The sequence below is a fragment of the Palaemon carinicauda genome, chromosome 28 (genome assembly GCF_036898095.1).
Source record: "Palaemon carinicauda isolate YSFRI2023 chromosome 28, ASM3689809v2, whole genome shotgun sequence".
In the NCBI taxonomy this organism is placed as follows: Eukaryota; Metazoa; Arthropoda; class Malacostraca; order Decapoda; family Palaemonidae; genus Palaemon; species Palaemon carinicauda.
Window position 1 is genome coordinate 48,119,126 of NC_090752.1, and position 25,126 is coordinate 48,144,251.

Sequence of the window (25,126 nt, forward strand, 5' to 3'; positions counted from 1 at the left end):
TAATATTGAAAAAGAGGCTGATTGGAGAGGTTCAAATCTTGATGACATAAGGAACCTTAGGACCACGTCTAGATTCCAGCCTGGAGTGGACAACCGACGTTCCTTTGAGGTCTCAAAAGACCTAAGGAGGTCCTGTAGATCTTTGTTGGTGGAAAGATCCAAGCCTCTGTGGCGGAAAACCGCTGCCAACATACTTCTGTAACCCTTGATCGTAGGAGCTGAAAGGGATCTTACGTTCCTTAGATGTAACAGGAAGTCAGCAATCTGGGTTACAGTGGTACTGGTTGAGGAAACTGCATTGGCCTTGCACCAGCTTCAGAAGACTTCCCATTTAGACTGATAGACTCTGAGAGTGGATGTCCTCCTTGCTCTGGCAATCGCTCTGGCTGTCTCCTTCGAAAAGCCTCTAGCTCTTGAGAGTCTTTCGATAGTCTGAAGGCAGTCAGACGAAGAGCGTGGAGGTTTGGGTGTACCTTCTTTACGTGAGGTTGACGAAGAAGGTCCACTCTTAGAGGAAGAGTCCTGGGAATGTCGACCAGCCATTGCAGTACCTCTGTGAACCATTCTCTCGCGGGCCAGAGGGGAGCAACCAACGTCAGCCGTGTCCCTTTGTGAGAGGCGAACTTCTGAAGTACCCTGTTGACAATCTTGAACGGCGGGAATGCATACAGGTCGAGATGGGACCAATCCAGCAGAAAAGCATCCACGTGAACTGCTGCTGGGTCTGGAATCGGAGAACAATACAACGGGAGCCTCTAGGTCATCGAGGTAGCGAACAGATCTATGGTTGGCTGACCCCACAGGGCCCAAAGTCTGCTGCAAACATTCTTGTGAAGGGTCCACTCTGTGGGGATGACCTGACCCTTCCGGCTGAGGCGATCTGCCATGACATTCATATCGCCCTGAATGAACCTCCTTACCAGCGTGAGCTTTCGATCTTTTGACCAGATGAGGAGGTCCCTTGCGATCTCGAACAACTTCCTCGAATGAGTCCCTCCCTGCTTGGAGATGTAAGCCAAGGCTGTGGTGTTGTCGGAGTTCACCTCCACCACCTTGTTTAGCTGGAGGGACTTGAAGTTTATCAAGGCCAGATGAACCGCCAACAACTCCTTGCAATTGAAGTGAAGTGTCCTTTGCTCCTGATTCCATGTTCCCGAGCATTCCTGTCCGTCCAATGTCGCACCCCAGCCCGTGTCTGATGCGTCCGAGAAGAGACGGCGGTCGGGGTTCTGAACAGCCAAAGGTAGACCTTCCTTGAGAAGAAAGCTGTTCTTCCACCACGTTAGAGTAGACCTCATCTCTTCGGAAACAGGAACTGAGACCGTCTCTAGCGTCATGTCCTTTATCCAGTGAGCAGCTAGATGATACTGAAGGGGGCGGAGGTGGAGTCTCCCTAACTCGATGAACAGGGCCAGCGATGAAAGTGTCCCTGTTAGACTCATCCACTGCCTGACTGAGCTTCGGTTCCTTCTCAGCATGCTCTGGATGCATTCTAGGGCTTGGTTGATCCTTGGGGCCGACGGAAAAGCCCGAAAAGCTCGACTCTGAATCTCCATACCCAGGTAGACAATGGTCTGGGATGGGACGAGCTGGGACTTCTCTAAATTGACCAGGAGGCCCAGTTCCTTGGTCAGATCCATAGTCCATCTGAGATTCTCCAGACAGCGACGACTTGTGGGAGCTCTTAAAAGCCAGTCGTCTGACGGAGCCGGACACAAGATCATGGTACTGCTGCACAGTCTGTGAACTGTCAACCATGGGGAAGCGAGGAAGTACAGCGACAACCCGAAACTGTCTAGACTGTCTGGGTAGTACAGACAACTCCTTATCGGGTTGCTGAGGTTGCCGCACTGCGTCACAACAAGTCACCTCTGCTGGTTGTTGAACGTCTTCCCAGTGACACACTGACTCCGTAAAAAAAAATCCTCTATCAAGGACTAAGCTTGGACTGCATGTCTTGCAACAAAGCTCAAGGTCTATGGGAGCAGGTGTGGCAACAGACGGGGTTAGCGACTGAAGCGGAACCATTTACCCTCCCTGGAAGCATGTTATGCTTAAATAAAAGTCCATAGGAGGCTAAGCAGCTTAAGGCTCCTCTCCAAATGACAGAGTCCTCAAGGGAATATCAGAAGGAGGGAGAACAGCACTTTCTCATCTACAGGAACCATATCCGAGAAAAGCTAAGTTCTCTCAGTGAGGGTTTTACTGGTGCAAAAGCAGCAGACCAGAAGGCAACGTTATGAAACTGCTTGACAGTCTGTGAACTGTCAAAAACTGAACTGTCAACCACAACAGGAGCGTGAGGACATACAGCACTGGTGTATAAGTAGCAGACCAGAAGGCAACATCATGTAACTGCATGACAGTTTGTGAGTTGGCAACAACCAAAGTTGTGTGGGGAAGCCTCAACTCCTGCCTGACTAGTTTGCTGCTGGCGAGTGGCGGTAACCACAGTGTGTTGCGGAGGCTGACACACTGTGTCAAAACACGGCAGCTTGTGGTAGCTCCCGCACGGCAACGGAGTGCTCTGTGTGTGGGAGTCATCATACATCTGGCAGGGTTGACTGTGCATGGGTGGAGGAGCTCTCACAACAAGAGTGTGAGAGCAGGAAGCCATGCCGGGCGCACAACCGTGGGAGGTGTAGGCCCACGGGTGCATCGTCAACCTTCTCCGCAGTCGGAGTGTGGGAGCTGGCAACAACAAAAGCAGAGTGCTGGTGCGTGGGAGGGGCTGCGGTGGGTTGAGGAGCATGCGGTATGGTATGCAGAGCATGCTGTAAGGTATGCAGAGCATGCTGTAAGGTATGCAGAGCATGCTGTAAGGTATGCAGAGCATGCTGTAAGGTATGCAGAGCATGCTGTAAGGAATGCAGAGCATGCTGTAAGGTATGCAGAGCATGCTGTAAGGTATGCAGAGCATGCTGCATGGGCTGCGGAGAAAGCCGCATAGTGCTGGAACCCGGCAGCTCTACAGAACCTTCCCACTGCTGATGCGGTAGCTCACGCATGTTAGCAGATGGTGCAGCAAGAACATGCGTCTGGCAGGGTGGACTGCGCATCGGTGGTGGAGCTCTCACAGGTGGAGGGTGGGAGCAGGCAGCCGCAGTATCTGCTGAGCGCACAACCTAGGCGGGTTGTAGGTTAACAGGCTGCATTGTCAACCTTCCAGCATGATACTCCTGCATGAAGGAGCAAGCTGAGACTGTATAGTCTGCAGCATGGACCACTATGGTCTATGAAAGACAACAACAAACGGAGCTACTGTCCGTTGTGACTGAGGGTCTAAAACAGCTGGTGCGGCAACAGACGGAGTTACTGCCTGTTGCGGTACCACCTAGCCTCTCTTAGGAGGTGTGCAGTTGTCGTACTGCAGCGAGTCCGAACTGACCCAGTGGCTACACCTAGGCCGTTGGACTTGCGCGGAAGGGACCGACTTGCACTTAAAAGCTGCAAGATTTGGTCCATGGTTTCTGCGAGAAACCTCTTCCGCAGACGAGGAATAAATGGGCTCTCTCGTCTTTGTGTGGGTGGGGTGATCACGTCGGCAACGTGTGTAGATACACCCGAAACCACAGAGGGAAACGTCTGTTCGTCGATCAAGGCCTGAGGAACCCATAAGTCCTTCGACATTACTTCTCCCCTGGGCTTGGGAGCTTGTAAGAGGTATCGGACTAGGTGAACAACTGGCACGAACAGACGAACCCTCGAACGCAACACTGTAACACTTTGCGCATATCACTTTATCACTTTTGATTTTCTGTTTGCACTTATTTCACTGAACTCGAAACTTTAAGTGGTTTGTACCTGAAACACGCAATCCTATCCTTCATTAAAAGGTAGTAATTGCGAAAACAGTATTACAATGTAACAGAAAAACATAATGAAAGATAAAGAATTCAGTGGCTGGAAAAGAGACTAAACACTAGATCAAATAAACTACGTTTAAAATCTCTCACCGCATAAAGCCTGGGAACAAGAATAAAACTCTAGAAACGTTTTACCTTCTTCCCCTATATCGACTAGGGAGAAGAGCAAAAAAAAACGAGAACAACGTTACCCGCTTGAACGAAACGTTTATCCTCCTCTCTCTCCCTCCGTCTCTATCTCTCTCTCTCTCTCTCTCTCTTGACTTAGAACCTGAGAGATGAGCCCAATTATATATATCGTTAAAACATATTATTTGTTAAAGGAAAAAAACTGAAAGGTTTCCCAAATAAAAAGTTCCTTTATAGAATTAAAACCATTTAAGCTAAGAAAGAATGAACGAAACGCTAGAATCGGTTTACTCTTACTGCAACGTGAAACCGTGAAATACTCTCTCTCTATCGTAACGATAGAGCGCAAGTTGAACGTTCTGAACGTCAACAACTGCGGAGACTAAACAAAACGTTAGTTCAACTTTGAAAACAGTACGAGACTTATCAAAGAAATTCTTTCAAAAACATTAAAATTAAAATAGCATAAATTCTTAACAGGAAAAACGATATGACGAGCTCAATGTTAATTAACTTCGGTTCCAAGTAAGGACCGCCTACTATTAGGAAAGGTCGCATATAAACAAACATAAAAAAAAAATTTTTATAAGTTTATAATAAAAGGAAAGTTAATCGAAGAGGCCTATAAATGGCGGAGAGATATAAAATAAAAAATGAAAGAGAGTCTATACTCTCTTCGACACCAACACTTCCGTCTAAGGGAAGGGTCGGCCATTTAAAAGTGAAAGAGAGTCCATACTCTCTTCGTCACCATAATTAAATCAAATTAATTCCAAAAGCTTGCTAAGCTAATGATAAAGCTTCCTGAATAGCGAAGGCTAAACTCTAGAGCAAATACATCACCAAATCGTGAACAATAACTCCAGAATCAACAGCGTATCCAAGTAGGTCTAGCCGGAGGCACGACAGAGGAAAAATTGAGTTCTTGTTGACAAGAAGTACTTGAGTACCTGCTCACAGATGGCGCTGTTGTGTACACCCCCACCTGTATAGCGATTGCTGGCGTATCCCGACCGTAGATTTCTGTCGGGCAACAGAGTTGACAGCTACATGATCATCGGGTAAGATTAATATTGAAAAATAAGAATTATAAAAATATACTGTACAGAAAAGACCCCTGATACTATATAACATCTGGACACTATGCAGCAATATACAGTACAAGGTATAAAAATTTTGAAATAAAATCTGGTGTTCATTGAGAATAAGAACAGAATTCATTACTACAACTATTATTATTATTATTATTATTATTATTATTATTATTATTATTATTATTATCATTATCATTATTATTATTACTATTACTATTATTGCTATTACTATTATTATTATAATTATCATTAACTTTATTATTATTATTATTATTATTATTATTATTATTATTATTACTTGCTAAGCTACACCCCTAGTTGGAAAAGTGGGATGCTATAAGCCCAAGGGCTCCAACATGGAAAATAGCCTAGTGAGGAAAGGAAATATGGAAAAACTACAAGAGAAGTTTAAGAACAATAATATTAAATGGGGAAGCAACAAAGGAGTACAAATAGATAGGCTTCTGGTGGCTGTAGTAAGAAGATATGGCATTAATAGCAAATTCAAAAGAGATCTTATAAATGTTAAAAAGATGGAATGATGAGAAACATGGACAGGGGAATATTTAAAATTAATGTAGATGAAGCAAGAACTAAGGGTACCAGAAAACTAACAATAGAATGGAGCAATCAAAATAATAATGAGACTATTGTAGGTAAGTGTATAGGTGAATCTTTTCATAACCAGCATGTATGCTAAAAGTTAATGTGGCAGAGGAAGATTGTGTAATGGTTACTGAGCAAACCTTGCAGATGATAAAATATGTCTGCTATCTTGGTAACATAATAGATTGGATACTTATAACAAAAAGGGACATAAAAATCGGAGCATCGATAGCTTAGGTAAATTTGGGGATGATTATTGAGACATATAATAGAATATTCTACTTTCAAGGGAACAAAAAAAAAATATGAAATGTGTAAAAGCTATGGTAAGCAGTAGTAACATGGAGACTTGCAAGGTCAACAGGTCAGAACACGTGTAACCCAAAAATATAAATTTGATGGCTAGAATGCATTGGAATGATCACTTTATTAATTTGGATGCAGCATAGAGATATGGTATTCAAAAGCAGGTGAATACATTTTAATAATTTCAGCAAATGATGAAAAAAAGAAATAAGCAGTTAGTTACATTTGAGTAGCATGGTGACAATAGAAGTCTAAGAGATAACAAAAGATCATAGAAGATGACTTTGACTATTTTCAGTTTCAGGCAGAATATACAGTACATAACATAGACAGTGGGGAAAGCTCATCCACCATTGAACCCCTTACAAGGAATAGTTTAATCTGACTGTTTTACCAAGTAAAATTTCTTTACAAGTATCCATGTATGGCTTATCTTAAGAATTTAGTTAATTAGTGTGCTATATAAGGCAGTGTGAGCAACTAACTTACAAATTGGATTACAAAGCTTAAAAATTCTTATAAGAATCTTTGGAAAACTTCTTACATCAAGATAACCCTTCAGAAGAGCTATCTTGAAATCATTAAATTAACACTGATTTTCACAGCAATTTATTCATACTATGATTAGTATATCTTGGTGCTTACTTTAAAAGAGTAGGGTTATTATGACACTATAAAGAGTGTACTATAAACGTAAATTTTCTTTACAGTACAGTAAACTGATAGTAGCCTTGAGAAGAACTATTCAATAGTCTTTATTAAAATAATGATAATTTTTCACTTTGTGAAATAGCTACTTTAAAGTAAAAATTTAATATGAATGAAAATACATCTAATGAAATATGAAGTTATCACTCACCAGATTAATGCTACACATATTACTGTATAAGAAACTTAAATAAAAGGAAAAAATCATTTTAATTTTAGTAGAGAAAGATTTGAAACAAGTGTCTCACCTCCTAACATAGGGCCAACAATAAACCCCATACTGGAAGTGGCATTAAAAACTCCAAAGACACGGGATCTATCTTCAGGTGTGGTGACATCGGCTAATAGAGCTCTACATAATGTCTGGCTGTGCTTAAATACTCCTGGTAGAGAAAATTGTTGAAAATTAATAACAAATAATTGTAAATTATAAAACTATGATAAATACTAATACTCTTGTTTTTCACAAAACCTGAAATATGTGCACCTTGTCGCGATAAGCAACTGTTCGTAAAATCAGTGTTGATACAGCAGCAGAAAAACTTCATATGACAATAGCAAGAGAATAACACAGTACTATCAATGAAAATATTGAAAATGAATGACTACAAACATTCATTTAATAATGAATTGTTACTCATACAACTATGATAAAATAAAATTAATTATTTCAAGTTAAACACAGTACGTATACAAAGAATCAAACTAAATAAAGCACGTTTTAATATAATTCTTGAAAACATAGGATTTTCTTATTAATTTTAGGGAAATGAAACATACCTGCAATAATTCTCCCCAAAATTATTATAACTAGGGACTGTGATGAGCCGAGGACAATATAACTGACAGCTGTTGCCATCATACATAACAATATTACTGGCCTTCTTCCAGATATATCACTCCAACGGCCCTGCAATATACATTCTGCATAAAAAAAAGACTTCCTAGAAAGTACAAAATATATATCATATAAGAATGTAAAAAAAATTTCAATTACAAAAAATCTAAAGTTGGGACAATAGCTGATCCTATTCACTTTTCATTTAACAATAATAAACTCGGCATCTACTGAAGTTTTACAGGTTAACATATTTATAAGGATTTCTTCTTAAAATAAATGAAAAAATCACCCATCAGAAAAAACACAAATATGACAAATTCGGAGATAATTTGTATTTTTCCTAACCATACAAACCTTAGCTATTTACATAGGGTTTACTTTCGGCGTAGCTGAAATTGACGAGCCATTAGATTTTAACGAGGGTTTACTACCCCCACGCTACTTAGCAGGGGTAGGGGAGGGGTAGCTTGCTACCCCTCCCCCCTCACACACCGGTGAAATGTCTCACTTCACTTAGAGGTAGAACTTGACTTGGGGGACAGGGCTGGCGGGCAAATATGTGTAAATAGCTAAGGTTTGTATGGTTAGGAAAAATACAAATTATCTCCGAATTTGTCATTTGTTCCATAACCGAAATACAAACCACGCTATTTACATAGGGTGACTTACCCCTTAGGAAGGGTGGAAAGTCCCCAGCCGTACTGGCTTTGGCTTACCCGGGGACTCAGAATCCGAGTGAGTCGCACCCGAGAAAAGGAGTCCCTGCACCTCACAAGTTCCTTGCTCCGCAAGGAAACGTGTGGCCTACATAAGCTTGTGTGTGAAGGAAGAAAGTGTGACCCGTCTTAAGCAGTTGACCTGGAGTTCTAGACGGAACTCTGGGTTAGGACGTTCCCAATACCACCTCGTCAGGGTATGGGGGACGCGACAGTATTGTCTCAATACTTGGAACACAAGGAAGCATGGTTTACCTGCAGAGGTTTGAGGTCAGCTATGCAGAGACCAGGATGCTGCTTTCCCCAGTAGAGGGGAGGATGAAGAAAGAAGTAAGGGCCAGACATACTTCTTCCATTCATGCAGTCTAAAACCTGGTAACAATGCCCTAAGCCTTCTGCTACCTGTCCAAAAAGGAGCCTGAGGTTAGACCAGCTGTTGTGTAGCCACCACAGAGCGATAGAAACGTATCGGTACCCCTGTGGGTCACGTCCTGCAGGAAGTGGGCTGCGAAGGTCGCTAGACGTTTCCAGACTCTTGCTTGTAGCACCTGCGTCACAGAGTAGTTCCTCTTGAAGGCGAGGGACGTTGCGATGTATCCGACATCGTGGGCTGTAGGGCGACGTGACGGGGGAGGGTCTGGATACAGGTCGAGATGAATGCCCTTGAATCCGGGCTGAAAGGGCATACTGGTGACTCAACCCTGCGTCCTTCCTGTGCTCCCAAATCGGCCTTGCACGTGAGGACAAACTGCAGCTGTTCTCAAAGATAACCCCTCGGTTCCTTTACTGGCAAGAAGGAGAAGGTCTGGGTCATCTGATACAGAACGGAGACTCAAAATCTTGAAGGAGTCGAACCGAAGGTCCGGGACTCCAAGATTCTGAATCTAGAAAACAACTCAGGAGTGAACCTGAATGTTACCTCCCCCTATCCTCTTGAAAGGGCGGAGTCGTACGAGACCATGAAGACTGCTTACACACACTGGCCGAGGCCAGAGCGAGTAGGAGCACCGTCTTCCAAGACGGACGACGATCAGAGGCCTGACGTAATGGTTCGCAAGAAGATCTCTTAAGGGACTTAAGAGTCCGAACCACGCTCCATGGAGGTCTCACTCCGACTGGAGGCAGGTACGTTCGTAGCTTCGCATGAGCGAAGAAAGATCCAGCGGGAAGGCAAAAGTCTATCCCTTTCAGCCTGAAGGCCAGGGAAAGGCTGAGCGATAGGCTTCACTGCCGAGAGCGGAAAAGAGTTTCCTCCCGCCGATAAGCAATAACTCCGTTATTGCTGGAGTAGAGGCATCAAGGGAAGAGGAACCTCTCCCACGACACCAACCACAGAAGACTCTCCACTTCACCTGGTAGACCCCTGCGGATGACTATCGCAGGTGACGCGACCTCCGTTCCACGACTGTTGCGGGGGGCCTCTTTGTAAGGAGGTGGTGTAGTGTCTCCAGGCGTGGAGCCGAATCGATGTTACGGCTTGTGAAAGATGTTGCAGTGTGGTTGTTTGAGTAGCCTGTGTCGCGGAAGAAGCTCTCCCAGGAGTTCCGTCACGGGATGCAGAAGGTCCGGAATCCGTTCTGCATATAGTCGCAGCGGAGCTCTCAGGGCCATCGAAAGGTTGAACGACAACCTGGTCTCGTTGAGACCCCTTCTCAACAGACAACAATGGTGGGAAGACGTAGGCGTCGATGCTGCCCCACCGTCACCGGAAAGCATCTTGCCAAAGAGTCTTGGGGTCTGAGACTGGGGGGAAGAACAGCGGTAGCTTGAAGTTCCAGGCTGTCGTGATCAGGTCCCCCAGGCTAGGACTTGCTGGTTACTAGAGACCAAAGACCCCCAGGTACTCTCTATCTGTGAGGCTAAGCTCAGATTGTCGGAGAGAACAACCCTCTGCCCGGAATGAGCGAGCCGATAGTGGTATTGAGTGGACTTCGGATCATCTCAGTATCTCTACTGCAAGATGAGAAAGTATGAAAATGTACCTCCCTGCTAGTTGGAATACGCCAGTACCATGGAGTTGTCGCGCACGGAGCGACTCGGCAGGATCTGTAGGATCTGTAGAAGGGCCAGACTACGGCCTCTAAGCCTACCTGAATGATGTGGAGGTACCCTTCAGGTCCTGACCATAGACCTGAACCAGAACATGGGGACCCCCCACACCCCCCCCCCCCCTTTTCTTTGACGAGTCCGAGAACAGCATCAAATGCGGGGAAAGGACGAGAAGATCCACTCCCATGCAAGAGGTTTCCATAGGTCAACCCCCATTGCAAGTCTAATCGTTCCGTTGGTCCCATAGGGGCCAGAAAGTCCGGTTAATCGTTGCTTTGATTCCACCGTAACTTGGGCCGCCTAACAGGGAACTTATCCTGAGGCGACCGTTCGGGACTTAGATGGGTCAATGAGAAAAGGAGACCCAGAAAACGTCCCAAGATAAGGCTGAAAGCTCTCCTTGACTGAAAAAGGATTCTGCAACTCTCTTCAGCCTTGCCACAGTCAACTCAAGGGAAAGGCTCGGATAAGGAGACAATATCATGGCTAGATTCCAGATGTTGAGGTAGAAGTAGAGAAGGCTCCTTGCCAATTACCATGATCCCACAATCTTGGTAAAGTCCCGGAAGCTTATCTCGGTGCTGAAGAAAGTCGAACCCGAGACTACCGGAATTGGCCAGACCTCCAAAAAGCGAAGGAGGCGGACTCCTGCCCCTGAGTCGCCATGAGGAAAGCAGGGAGAGTTCTCTGGTGAAAACTTGCGATGCTGCGGTGGGATCGCCACACAGCATCTTAAACAGGTACATCTGTAGTCTAGGCTGAATTCCAGGTGCCTCCTGAAAGATGGATGGAATGGGACCTGGAAGTACCTGTCCTTTCGATCCAGGGCATAAGGAGTCTTGTGGTCTCGCTACCAGTCTGATCGACTCTGCTGTTCCACGCTGGACAAAGTTTGTTCGACAAACTTGATCAAAGCTGAGAGGTCGATGACGGAACTCCCGTCTCAGATGCTTTCCAACAAGAAAGGATCAACTGAAGAAGCCGAGGAAGAAGCCGTCGACGACTCTATGGAGGACATTCTCCTAAAGCATGGCTCCCTCTGCCCAACGGGAAAACCTCTTGCCGACCCCGTGGCAAAGAGGCTCAGCGACACTGGAATCGCTGTCGGTGGAGGAGAGATGTTAAGAGCGAGGCGCGATATCCTTGGCTGATCACGGAGATCGTGCAGGAATTCTAGAGTTTGTGAACTCGGCCACTCCCTCTGGATTATGCCTCCCCGGGAGAACTTCCCGTCCTACCTGTCCTTAACAGGAGGGGACCGTTATTGTACACCTTGTCTCATCTGCCGAAGCCGGTTCCGATAACCTAGGCTGTATGAAGAGGCGTCGGAGGCTTGCAGGGTCTGGAAGTAAGAGCCTTGGAGGAGTGAAAATGGGATTCAACTTCCTCCACACAACAGCTGTCCATTTCTCTGTCCTTGGGCTCAAACAAGCTCTTCCCAAGGATAGAAGAGTGTCTGAGCTTGTCGACATCCACGGATGGGACTCCCGAGAGGAAGCCCTTGGTCACTGCGTCTAGATGCTCCAACATCGAGTTTGCCCGCAAGTTCGAAACTTGGCGACGGAATGCAAAGGTGCTTGAGCCCGAGAGAAGGAAAGTGCCTGTGATCTTCCTGAAGCTTCCTTGTACCAATCCTCGGGTCGCAATCGGAGAGGGAAAGGCCTGGTAAGCCCCTTCCACGAAATGGTGAAGAGGAAGGGCTAACCCAGTCACCCCCCTGCCCGGCGGAGAAATCTCGAAAGAAAAACTCCCTGGCAAGACCCTTCCAGGGAACGATGGGGAGGAAGGGCTAAACCAAGTTCTGGAAAGAAGAATGTTGTTCAGACCTCCCTGAAGACTCTTCCCGCTCTTGCACATGTCATGCTCTGCATTACGGGGTGAAGACCGTGTTCTGGAAGTACGCGCTCCAGAAGACTCGACAGGTTGCCCGTGTTGCGAAACCTCGACGGGAATCGCGGTCGCAATCGCCCTGGTGCTCGCGCGAAGGTAAATCGATGGTTCGCGCTGGGGCGAACGTGGATGCGCCCGTGCGTGGGCGCGAGAGCGCGCAAACGAAAGTGCGTGAGGGAGCGCAGAAGGGGGGGCGAGCGTGGTTGGAAGGGCGAGCGCTGGCGGTCGACATCCGATAGTGCGCAGGCGAACGATAACGCGAAGGCGAGCGACGGCACGTTGGCGAGCAATAGCTCACTGACGGGAATCGCGCTGGCGCTCGCGCGATGGAATGAATGAATGTTCATTCCTGGTTCGCGCGCGGGTGAACATGGGTGCGCGGGCGAGCGGTCGAGAGGGCGAGCGGTCGAGAGGGCGAGCGGGCGAGCGGTCGAGAGGGCGAGCGGTCGAGAGGGCGAGCGGTCGAGAGGGCGAGCGGTCGAGAGGGCGAGCGGTCGAGAGGGCGAGCGGTCGAGAGGGCGAGCGGTCGAGAGGGCGAGCGGTCGAGAGGGCGAGCGGTCGAGAGGGCGAGCGGTCGAGAGGGCGAGCGGTCGAGAGGGCGAGCGGTCGAGAGGGCGAGCGGTCGAGAGGGCGAGCGGTCGAGAGGGCGAGCGGTCGAGCGCAGGCGGCTGGGAGACCGATGGCGCGCAGACGGGCGATGGCGCGTAGTCGGGCGATGGCGCGTAGTCGGGCGATGGCGCGCTGACGAGCGATGGCGCGTCTTGGCGAGCGATAGTCCGTAGGCGAGTGAAGGCGCGCTGGCAAGCGATGGCGCGTTGGCAAGCGATGGCGCGTTGGCAAGCGACGGCGCGTTGGCGAGCGGTGGTGCGTAAAAAAACGCTAGCGCACAGGTGACAAATCGCGCGGGCGCGTAGGAGATCGCCGACGTGTAAGAGACTAGAGAAGGTCGTCGGCGAGAAGGCGAAGGAAAACTCCTTGCCTGCGCCCAGATCTGGTAGATCGTGGACGAGAGGGCGTTAGCGCGCATTGCGCTAATCAGAAGGCGCGCAAGTGCATGAGGAAGGGGAGCGCTGATGCGTGCTGGCAGGCAGGCGATCGTGGGCGTTCAGGAAACCGTTGGCGCCCATGGCGCGTAGCAGGAAAGGGCACGCAGATGTGCGCTGGCGTACTGAAGAGAGCTGGCGCACAGAAGGACAGAAGTACAGGTGAGCGCTGGCGAGCATGAAGAAGATCTACGGCGAGACTCAATTACCGGAGATCGTGGTCCACAGCAGGCGAGCGCTAGAGCGCTACTACGCGCGGGCACGCAGGAGAACGTTGGTGCGCAGGAAAAAATCTGGCACTTAAGGGGCTTACCCATACTGAGGAATAAGTCCCTTAGACCCGAAGGTATCGGTGCCCGTAGTAAATGGGGTGAGTTGGCGCCCACTGCGCATCTGCGTCCAGGAACGGAGGTGAAGACTAGAAGGTCTAGCAGGAATAGGCAGCTGCAACGGTCGGTACTCATCGAGGAGGGTCCTCTGCGGCGAACGTCGAACAAAAATGAAGACGACCTCGGACAGGTGCAACACCCTCCGACCTCCGAAGAGGAGTCTCTGAACGTGAACTCCCTCGAGGGGAAGAGTCACTGGCAGGAGAGACCGTAGGCATCAGCTGTCCCCAAAGGGAAACTGAGCCCTCGGCAACAACAGCAGGAGGAGTCCTCCGAAGAGGAGTCTCTATGGTGCACTCCCCCTCGGGGGAGAAGCACTCGCGGGAGAGACCGTAGGGCTCAGCTGCCCCCCCCCCCCCCCCCCCCCCGAGGGGGCTTGAGCCTTCAGCAACCACAGCAACGACAGCAGACAGAGTCCTCCGAAGAGGAGTCTCTGTGGTGAACTCCCCCCCAGGGGAGAAGCACTCGCAGGAGAGACCGTAGGCTCAACTGCCCCCCGAAGGGGACAGAGGCTTCAGCAACAACAGCAGACGGAGGCCTCCGAAGAGGAGTCTCTGTGGTGCGCTCCCCCTCGGGAGAGAAGCACTCGCGGGAGAGACCGTAGGGCTCAGCTGCCCCCCCAAGGGGATTGAGCCTTCAGCAACAACAGCAACAACAGCAGACGGAGTCCTCCGAAGAGGAGTCTCTGTGGTGAACTCCCCCCGGGGGAGAAGCACTCGCAGGAGAGACCGTAGGGCTCGGAAGCCCCCCCCAAGGGGACTGAGCCTTCAGCAACATCAGCAACAACAGCAGAAGAGTCCTCCGAAGAGGAGTCTCTATGAGTGTCCTCCCTCGCAAACGAAAGAGGAACACTTCGTAGAAGAGACGGGTCAGCAAGTGACCCAACAGAGCAATCCTCCGAAGAGGGGCTCTAGCAATTGCTCAGCCCCTTGAGCGTAACCGCAGGTGCGACCACTCAGCACCAAGAGCATAGTCGCACGAATACCACAAAATAAAGGCAAGAGGTGTTCTCCCGAAGGGAAGAAAACTCAAGCCTGGACGGGAAAACTTCCCTCGGAAGGGAAGCTACCCACCCAAGGAGGCGAGCCTCCTCAGTGTTCTAAAATGAACTGGAGAGCTGTCAGTCGTCACGGGAGCACTTCCAGGAGAAGGAGACACGCCCCTGATGAAGATCTATAGGTGAGGCAGCAACAGCAGACTCCCCAGGCCCCAACAAGACAGCTCGGCTTCATTGTCACATTACACAAACGAAACTAGATCGTTAACTGTGAATAATAAAAAACAAAAGTCATTAGTTAACATTCATTCCCCCGGGAAGACTCCGAAGAGGAATCCCGAGGGAAAAGAAACACAAGAATTACACAACAGGCACGTGCCCTCAAACCACTTACACTCACGAAAGGAGAGCTGTAACAAACACTGAATTATAACAATTATAATTATTTAATTCAAATATGAATGTTCACTAAAGAAAGAACGAAAACCCCGAAAGGAATCGTTCTACAAAAAACTGAAAAGTTAACAAATACAATTAGATTCATAAACTAATTGAGATAAAATGTACGGCGTAGCAACCCCACCCACATGGGAAGGAAGCTACCCAGGACGTAGTAAAGGTAAAACGTAGTAAAGGGTGAACGACCTCAAGAGAGAGAGAGAGAGAGACCGTAGTCAAACTCGATCGCGACCCATAAAATTACACCGTGGTGGCCTAACTGCCGAGGGCTCCACGGAGATATCGTACACCACACACACAAGCACGAACTCTGAAAAGGAAACTTACTGATTTCTATACTCAAATATATCCATAAACACAAAAATATGTTTACATATATATTGAGTATAAGAAAAGTAAGTGATTAAGTAAAAACAAAACATATAATGGCTGCCAAGCGAGGACAAAGACAGGCATGACTGTACATCGTCCGAGCCAAAAGTGAAGTGAGACATTTCACCGGTGTGTGAGGGGGGAGGGGTAGCAAGCTACCCCTCCCCTACCCCTGCTAACTAGCGCGGGGGTAGTAAAACCTCGTTAAAATCTAATGGCTCGTCAATTTCAGCTACGCCGAAAGTAAGCCTTATGTAAATAGCGTGGTTTGTATTTCGGTTACGGAACAATTTCAAGTTTAAAAAATTTCCTTGTACTTGCACCTCAAGTATTAAGTCAAATGATAGTAAACCTCCTGTATCCTCTTATAACTCATTCTAATCTAATTATCTCCAAAATGTTTTCTGAGAGAGAAAATTGGTGTCAATGGAAAACGTATTTATAAATTAAAGCCTAGTTTAAAATATTCCCAATGAGGTTGAGTGAGACAGTCCAGTTGCTAAGAGGCAAATTCATAAGCTAACGGAATATACAAATGCATCTCTCTCAATGAGCAGCAGCATCTGACTTAGAAATAAAGTCCAGTTATGGATTCTTCCTCATGTTTCACAAATCAATTTGGGAATGCCAGCCAAAACTTCATGAACACTTTCAAAGATATTAGACAAACAAATCTACAACCATAAGTCAAGACTGCTAAATTTTGAGGTGAAAGATACTCTTAGGCTGGGCCTGAGATCTCATAAATGTTAAAAAGATGGAATGAGATGCATGGACAGGTGAATATTTAAAATCAATGAAGATGAAGCAGAAACTAAGGGGACCAGAAATCAAACAGCAGATTGGAGCAATCAAGGAAATAATAATGAGGGTATTGTAGGCAAGTGTAAAGGTGAATCTTGAAGTATGAGAAGCAAAATTAGATTAAAATATCTAAAGCTTCCAGTGCCAAATGTTACAATTCAAGAGTAGCACCTCAAATACCAGACACTTATACACATAACCTACATTATCATGATGATTGCAACCTTTTAAGATGTGGTATATTTTTAGGTAAATCTCTTGACCTGACTTTCAAGTGCTGTCAGTCAGATAGCTTGAAAGAATTTAGGTGTAAACTGTAATATGGTGTATTTGTGATTCATCAGAAAACAAGACCATTAAAGCATCTAACTTAAGAGGCTATTGTACCTTTATACTGATATATGGAAGAACAAAATCATTCTCTTATTCCAGTATGATGAATTTAATTTAGGTGCCCTACTTGGATCTCTCTTCTGAGACCACAACATAGGCCGAGATGAAAAACCCCATTATTTGGTTTCATGTAAAATGTAGTAGGATGTGAAGTATCCCCAGAATAATTATCATATGGTACTGTATTCATATATTTAACTGTACATATATGAATTTTGTTTTCTAAAACCTCTAGTAAGCAAGACAAACAAGTGTCATGAATATGTAAAAGCAGTTAACATAGATATTGTATCTGTTTATTAAAAATCCAACTTCTTTCTTTCTTAAACAGAATATCACTAACCCTTTATCAGCACCCAGATTACTCTTGTTAACAAGATGTCTGACAATAATCAGGCCTAACCCCGGTTCTTATCATAGCCTACCGGGGCTTGTATTCACATTACATCAGATAAAACCGGCTAAACATACCGTGAGACGAATTGGGTTGTAATATCAAACATTATAATTCTTAAAATCAGGAAATTGAGACTTACTCTACCTCCCACATATCAAAGTGACTATGCAGTCTGTGGCTTCTTCTTACCACTGGACACTTTCTTGTATTACCAACTCGAGCTATTCAGCCATATCTGTCAAAATAATTTGGCAAATATTCGTATTCAAAAGCAGAAAAAATATATCCTACTCTAGCTCAAATTATCGTACTATGCCAAATTAACAATATTTTCAAACACTAAATCAAGTTGAGCTGGAGAGGCCGGTCCATATGCAGGAAGGGTAGATTGGAGAGTAAAAGAGAGGAGGTAAATTTTCTGTGTTTTAATTAGAGGTCGGGAAGCCCGAGGTTTCGATGATGAAAACATGACGACTGCCAAGTAAAATTCAATGAAATTAAAATTTAAATAATTTATGTGACAAACTATAAGTTCCCACCATCTGGAAAAGACAAGCTCCTCCCTAGAAAAGGAGCATATTTTCATACAATTATTCTTGTGATGTTTCATCACCATTCATAAACCAACGGTTCATAATTCTTTTGTTGTAATGTTTACTAATCACACTTTGTGTGAAACAGTTCTATAAAGCAATAAAAAAACTTTCCTTTTAAAGATTTGGACAAGATAAACAGCACCAACCATTCTTCCTTCTTTCCTAATGTTTTGAAATATGGTACTGGTCATCATCCTTCAACAAATTATAAGGTAAAAAAAGCAGCTTTTCTATTTATTGTCAGATAAATACCCCCAGGTTCTTAAATGCTTGAAACATCTTTAAGGATAATCTAAAATAACCAATCTAAAGCCACATTCAATATTTTACGATTTTCAGAATGTTGCATCACAAACTTATACTTCACTTATGATGTCCCTTCTAATCTTCAAAAGCACTGAGCAAGAACATGCAACAAAGACTGGCGAAAAACTAAACACACAAGCAGGCTAACACCACAAAGAAATACACTTACCATCACAGGACCGGTGACTAGCTGCAATATGCCATAGACGGAACTAATAGCTCCTGCTACAACAGGAGAGGTGCCAAGATCACGTACTTGAATGATGATCAAAGGGATGATTAAGCTTGCACCAACCAAGTCCTGGAAACACTTCAACAGTAAAAGCCAAAAAAGCTTTGAAATGAACTGCCACTGCAAACATGTCAGCTGAGATCATGCACCTTGTCTTAAAATTATTCAATAAATGCTGCAAAACTTGCATTCCTTGGTGTTAAGCAGTATATACCAGCCAACAGACCTATGGTATAATTAAGAAAATATTTCCACAAAAGGAATCATTAAGACATAAAAACAACAAATATTCTGGAAAAAAAAATGAGACACCATTAGAAAAACTACTTGAATAAAAACGTGTACAACACCAACTCAATCTAAAAGAAGCTTTACATAAATTTGGTGTTACACTGCAAAACAGCATCTTCAGTCAACCTAATCTCACAAAATAAAAGAAGAAAACCATGATAGTACATTTTTGTTAATATGAAAACAAAGGAAACAGATAAGCAGTACTGTGACATACAGGGACAAACAATTGATATAAACACATCCAAGTTCTGAAACATCTGATCCATCTTGCATAGTCACTAAAAGATAAAACACAACTAACTATCCTCAGACACCATGGACTTTCAATGAGAACTAAACACACACCTTACTATACTCGGACATCAGGGACCTTTTAACGAGAACTAAAAACACACAAACAGACCACAAATGGTATACATTTAAAAAGCATCACAAAACAAATATAAGGTGGAAGCCTCAAATGGAAAAGAAAACAAAATACGTGCAGGCAGATATTCTACAAATTCAGCAACTGGTCAAGACAATTCAGCCAGCTGTTGCATGTTCAGTCATTGAATTATATATATTTGGATTAGTTTTCCCATTATGTAAATATTTTTCACAGCATATACAATAATAAAATTATAAACTGCTATACTGTATATATATGTTATTTTCATTAGTAAAATAAATTTTTGAATATACTTACCCGATGATCATGTAGCTGTCAACTCTGTTGCCCGACAGAAATCTACGGTCGGGATACGCCAGCGATCGCTATACAGGTGGGGGTGTACACAACAGCGCCATCTGTGAGTAGGTACTCAAGTACTTCTTGTCAACAAGAACTCAATTTTCTCCTCGGTCCACTGGTTCTCTATGGGGAGGAAGGGCGGGTCCTTAAATTCATGATCATCGGGTAAGTATATTCAAAAATTTATTTTACTAAGGAAAATAACATTTTTCAATATTAATCTTACCCGATGATCATGTAGCTGATTCACACCCAGGGTGGTGGGTGGAGACCAGCATACATGTTAACAAAGAAGCTAAGTATCCCGTATCTTATTTTAGCCGTTATTCAAAATAACAAACATAAAATAAATAAGTACCTGGTAAGGAAGTCGACTTGAACCATTACTCTGCCTTTTTAAGTACGTCTTCCTTACTGAGCCTAGCGATCCTCTTAGGATGCTGAGCGACTCCTAGGTGCTGAAGTATTAAGGGCTGCAACCCATACTAAAGGACCTCATCACAACCTCTAATCTAGGCGCTTCTCAAGAAAGAATTTGACCACCCGCCAAATCAACCAGGATGCGGAAGGCTTCTTAGCCTTCCGGACAACCCAGAAATATTTCAAGAGAAAGATTAAAAAGGTTCTGGAATTAGGGAATTGTAGTGGTGGAGCCCCCACCACTACTGCACTCGTTGCTACGAATGGTCCCAGAGTGTAGCAGTTCTCGTAAAGAGACTGGACATTCTTAAGATAAAAGACGCGAACACTGATTAGCTTTTCCAAAAGGTTGCGTCGAAAATATTTTGCAGAGATCTATTTTATTAAAAGGTCACGGAAGTTGTGATAGCTATAACTTCGTGTGTCCTTACCTTCAGCCAAGCTTGGTCTTCCTCATTCAGAAGGGAATGAGCTTCTCGTATTAACAGTCTGAAAATAATAGGATAAAAAATTCTCTGACATAGGCAAAGATGAATTCTTAACTGAACACCATAAAGCTTCAGACGGGCCTCATAAAGGTTTTTAAAATAGAACTTAAGAGCTCTACAGGACATAATACTCTTTCTAGTTCATTTCCAACCATATCGATAAGTTTGGAATAACGAACGATATTGGTCAAGGCCGAGAAGGCAGCTCGTGTTTGGCTAGAAAACCAAGATGTAGAACATGTAGCCGTTTCGGATGAAAATCCGATGTTCTTGCTGAAGGCATGAATCTCACTGACTCTTTTAGCTGGTAAAGCATATCAGGAAAAGAGTCTTAAAGGTGAGATCTTTCAGGGAGGCTGATTGAAGTGGTTCGAACCTGTCTAACATAAGGAATCTTAGAACCACGTCTAAATTCCAACCAGGTGTAACCAAACGACGCTCCTTCGTGGTCTCAAATGACTTAAGGAGGTCCTGTAGATCTTTATTGTTAAAAAGATCTAAGCCTCTGTGACGGAAGACTGATGCCAACATGCTTCTGTAACCCTTGAAAGTGGGAGCTGAAAGAGATCGCTCTTTTCTCAGATATAAGAGGAAGTCAGCTATTTGAGTTACAGAGGTACTGGTCGAGGATACGGATACTGACTTGCACCAGTTTAGGAAGATTCCCCACTTCGATTGGTAGACTCTAAGGGTGGATGTTCTCCTTGCTCTAACAATCGCTCTGGTTGCCTCCTTCGAAAAACCTCTAGTTCTCGAGAGTCTTTCGATACTCTGAAGGCAGTGAGACGAAGAGCGTGGAGGCCTTGGAGTACCTTCTTACGCGTGGCAGACGTAGCAGGTCCACCCTTAGGGGAAGAGTTCTGGGAACGTCTACTAGCCATCGAAGTACCTCGGTAAGTTATTCTCTCGCGGGCCAGAGGGAAGCAACTAGTGTCAACTTTGTCCCAACGTGAGAGGCGAACTTCTGCAGTACCTTGTTGACAAACTAGAACGGAGGGAATGCATATAGATCTAGATGAGACTAATCTAGTAGAAAGGCATCTAAAAGAACCACTGCTGGGTCTGTTGAGAGCCTCTTGGACATCGAGGTTGCGAAGAGATCTATGGTTGGATGGCTCCAGGTGACCCAAAGTCTCTTGCATACATCTCTGTGGAGGGTCCAATATGTTGGAATTATTGTCCCTTCCTACTGAGACAAACTGCTAAGACATTCAAGTTGCCTTGGAAGAAATTTGTTACTAGTGAAAAGTCTAGACCTGTTGAACAGGAGAGGAGGTCACTTGCGAACTCGCACCATGTCAGAGAGTAGGTCCCTCCTTGCTAGGAGATGAACATCAAAGCAGGGAGTTGTCCGTGTTGACCTCCATTACTTTGTCTTGAAGGAGAGACCTGAAGCTTTTCCAGGTCAGACTTACTGCCAGAAGCTTCTTGCAGTTAAAATGCATTGTCCTTTGACGCGAGTTCCATAATCCCGAGCATTCCCTACCGCCTAAGGTCGCACCCCAGCCTACGTCCGATGCGTCTGAGAAGAGAACGTGGTTGGGAGTCTGAACAGTCAGGGGAAGACCCTATAAAAGGTTGATAAAGTCCTTTCTTCAGGTTAGACCAGACTTATCTTCCGGAAACCGGGATCGAGACCGCTTCTAGCGTCTTGTCCTTTTCCAGTGAAGAGCTAGATGAAACCGAAGAGGACGGAGGTGTAGTCTTCCAAGTGACACCAAATGCACCACGGATGACAGTGTCCTAACCAGACTCATCCACAGCCTGACAGGGCCGTATTCCTTCTTCAGCATCTTCTGGATGGATAGCAGGGCTGGGGATTGATCTTCTTGTTCAGCCATGTCCTCATCAGAGGGTTCCTCATCCGAAACTGATGAGGAAACGGCAACGGAGTGGGCAACGTCTGACTCGCTGAATCCGGTCGCACTGGTGGATGCGTGACGGAGCCGGACACAAGATCATGGTACTGCTGCACAGTCTGTGAACTGTCAACCATGGGGAAGCGAGGAAGTACAGCGACAACCCGAAACTGTCTAGACTGTCTGGGTAGTACAGACAACCCCTTATCGGGTTGCTGAGGTTGCCGCACTGCGTCACAACAAGTCACCTCTGCTGGTTGTTGAACGTCTTCCTAGTGACACACTGAACGTCCACAACCACCTCCGAGAGTAGCATAACATCAACGTGCGACTGGCAACCCACAATGGGTCGCACCGGTGGAGGAACCATCTCAACTGGCGGACGTGAGTAGGATACCTCAGCGTCAACAGGGCGTACAACCAACCGGTAGGAAGGTCGTTGGCAAGAAGGGTCTTCTCCGTAAAAAATCCTCTATCAAGGACTAAGCTTGGACTGCATGTCTTGCAACGAAGCCCAAGGTCTAAGGGAGCAGGTGTGGCAACAGACGGGGTTAGCGACTGAAGCGGAATCATTTACCCTCCCTGGAAGCATGTTATGCTTAAATAAAAGTCCATAGGAGGCTAAGCAGCTTAAGGCTCCTCTCCAAATGACAGAGTCCTCAAGGGAATATCAGAAGGAGGGAGAACAGCACTTTCTCATCTACAGGAACCATATCCGAGAAAAGCTAGGTTCTCTCAGTGAGGGTTTCACTGGTGCAAAAGCAGCAGACCAGAAGGCAACGTTATGAAACTGCTTGACAGTCTGTGAACTGTCAAAAACTGAACTGTCAACCACAACAGGAGCGTGAGGACATACAGCACTGGTGTATAAGTAGCAGACCAGAAGGCAACGTCATGTAACTGTATGACAGTCTGTGAGTTGGCAACAACCAAAGTTGTGTGGGGAAGCCTCAACTTCTGACTGACTAGTTTGCTGCTGGCGAGTGGCGGTAACCACAGTGTGTTGCGGAGGCTGACACACCGTGTCAAAACACGGCAGCTTGTGGTAGCTCACGCACGGCAACGGAGTGCTCTGTGTGTGGGAGTCATCATACATCTGGCAGGGTTGACTGTGCATGGGTGGAGGAGCTCTCACAACAAGAGTGTGAGAGCAGGAAGCCATGCCGGGCGCACAACCGTGGGAGGTGTAGGCCCACGGGTGCATCGTCAACCTTCTCCGCAGTCGGAGTGTGGGAGCTGGCAACAACAAAAGCAGAGTGCTGGTGCGTGGGAGGGGCTGCGGTGGGTTGAGGAGCATGCGGTATGGTATGCGGAGCATGCTGTAAGGTATGCGGCTCATGCTGCATGGTATGCGGAGCATGCTGTAAGGTATGCAGAGCATGCTGCATAGGCTGCGGAGAATGCCGCATAGTGCTGGAACCCGGCAGCTCTACAGAACCTTCCCACTGCTGATGCGGTAGCTCACGCATGTTAGCAGATGGTGCAGCAAGAACATGCGTCTGGCAGGGTGGACTGCGCATCGGTGGTGGAGCTCTCACAGGTGGAGGGTGGGAGCAGGCAGCCGCAGTATCTGCTGAGCGCACAACCTTGGCGGGTTGTAGGTTAACAGGTGCATTGTCAACCTTCCAGCACGATACTCCTGCATGAAGGAGCAAGCTGAGACTGTATAGTCTGCAGCATGGACCACTAGGGTCTATGAAAGACAACAACAAACGGAGCTACTGTCCGTTGTGACTGAGGGTCTAAAACAGCTGGTGCGGCAACAGACGGAGTTACTGCCTGTTGCGGTACCACCTTGCCTCTCTTGGGAGGTGTGCAGTTGTCGTACTGCAGCGAGTCCGAACTGACCCAGTGGCTACACCTAGGCCGTTGGACTTGCGCGGAAGGGACCGACTTGCACTTAAAAGCTGCAAGATTTGGTCCATGGTTTCTGCGAGAAACCTCTTCCGCAGACGAGGAATAAATGGGCTCTCTCGTCTTTGTGTGGGTGGGGTGATCACGTCGGCAACGTGTGTAGATACACCCGAAACCACGGAGGGAAACGTCTGTTCGTCGATCAAGGCCTGTGGAACCCATAAGTCCTTCGACATTACTTCTCCCCTGGGCTTGGGAGCTTGTAAGAGGTATCGGACTAGGTGAACAACTGGCACGAACAGACGAACCCTCGAACGCAACACTGTAACACTTTGCGCATATCACTTTATCACTTTTGATTTTCTGTTTGCACTTATTTCACTGAACTCGAAACTTTAAGTGGTTTGTACCTGAAACACGCAATCCTATCCTTCATTAAAAGGTAGTAATTGCGAAAACAGTATTACAATGTAACAGAAAAACATAATGAAAGATAAAGAATTCAGTGGCTGGAAAAGAGACTAAACACTAGATCAAATAAACTACGTTTAAAATCTCTCACCGCATAAAGCCTGGGAACAAGAATAAAACTCTAGAAACGTTTTACCTTCTTCCCCTATAGCGACTAGGGAGAAGAGCAAAAAACGAGAACAACGTTACCCGCTTGAACGAAACGTTTATCCTCCTCTCTCTCCCTCCGTCTCTATCTCTCTCTCTCTCTCTTGACTTGGAACCTGAGAGATGAGCCCAATTATATATATCGTTAAAACATATTATTTGTTAAAGGAAAAAAACTGAAAGGTTTCCCAAATAAAAAGTTCCTTTATTAGAATTAAAACCATTTAAGCTAAGAAAGAATGAACGAAACGCTAGAATCGGTTTACTCTTACTGCAACGTGAAACCGTGAAATACTCTCTCTCTCTATCGTAACGATAGAGCGCAAGTTGAACGTTCTGAACGTCAACAACTGCGGAGACTAAACAAAACGTTAGTTCAACTTTGAAAACAGTACGAGACTATCAAAAAAATTCTTTCAAAAACATTAAAATTAAAATAGCATAAATTCTTAACAGGAAAAACGATATGACGGGCTCAATGTTAATTAACTTCGGTTCCAAGTAAGGACCGCCTACTATTAGGAAAGGTCGCATATAAACAAACATAAAAATTAATTTTTATAAGTTTATAATAAATGGAAAGTTAATCGAAGAGGCCTATAAATGGCGGAGAGATATAAAATAAATCTATAACTTTGTTAAGCAAAATTACCAAAAACCTAAACAC

General features: G+C 45.7%; 1 protein-coding gene across 1 annotated transcript in view; it reads right to left on the minus strand.

Annotated features, from left to right (window-relative positions):
- Nucleotides 1–6,913: 6,913 nt before the first annotated feature.
- LOC137621805 (major facilitator superfamily domain-containing protein 9-like) overlaps nucleotides 6,914–25,126 on the minus strand; it is an 86,607-nt gene continuing 68,394 nt past the window's right edge. The window contains exons 4-6 of the mRNA XM_068352312.1: nucleotides 18,131–18,262; nucleotides 7,490–7,619; nucleotides 6,914–7,092 (exon numbers count right to left, since the gene is read on the minus strand). Coding sequence (XP_068208413.1) covers nucleotides 6,914–7,092; nucleotides 7,490–7,619; nucleotides 18,131–18,262 — 441 coding nt within the window. The remainder of the gene's footprint in view (nucleotides 7,093–7,489; nucleotides 7,620–18,130; nucleotides 18,263–25,126) is intronic.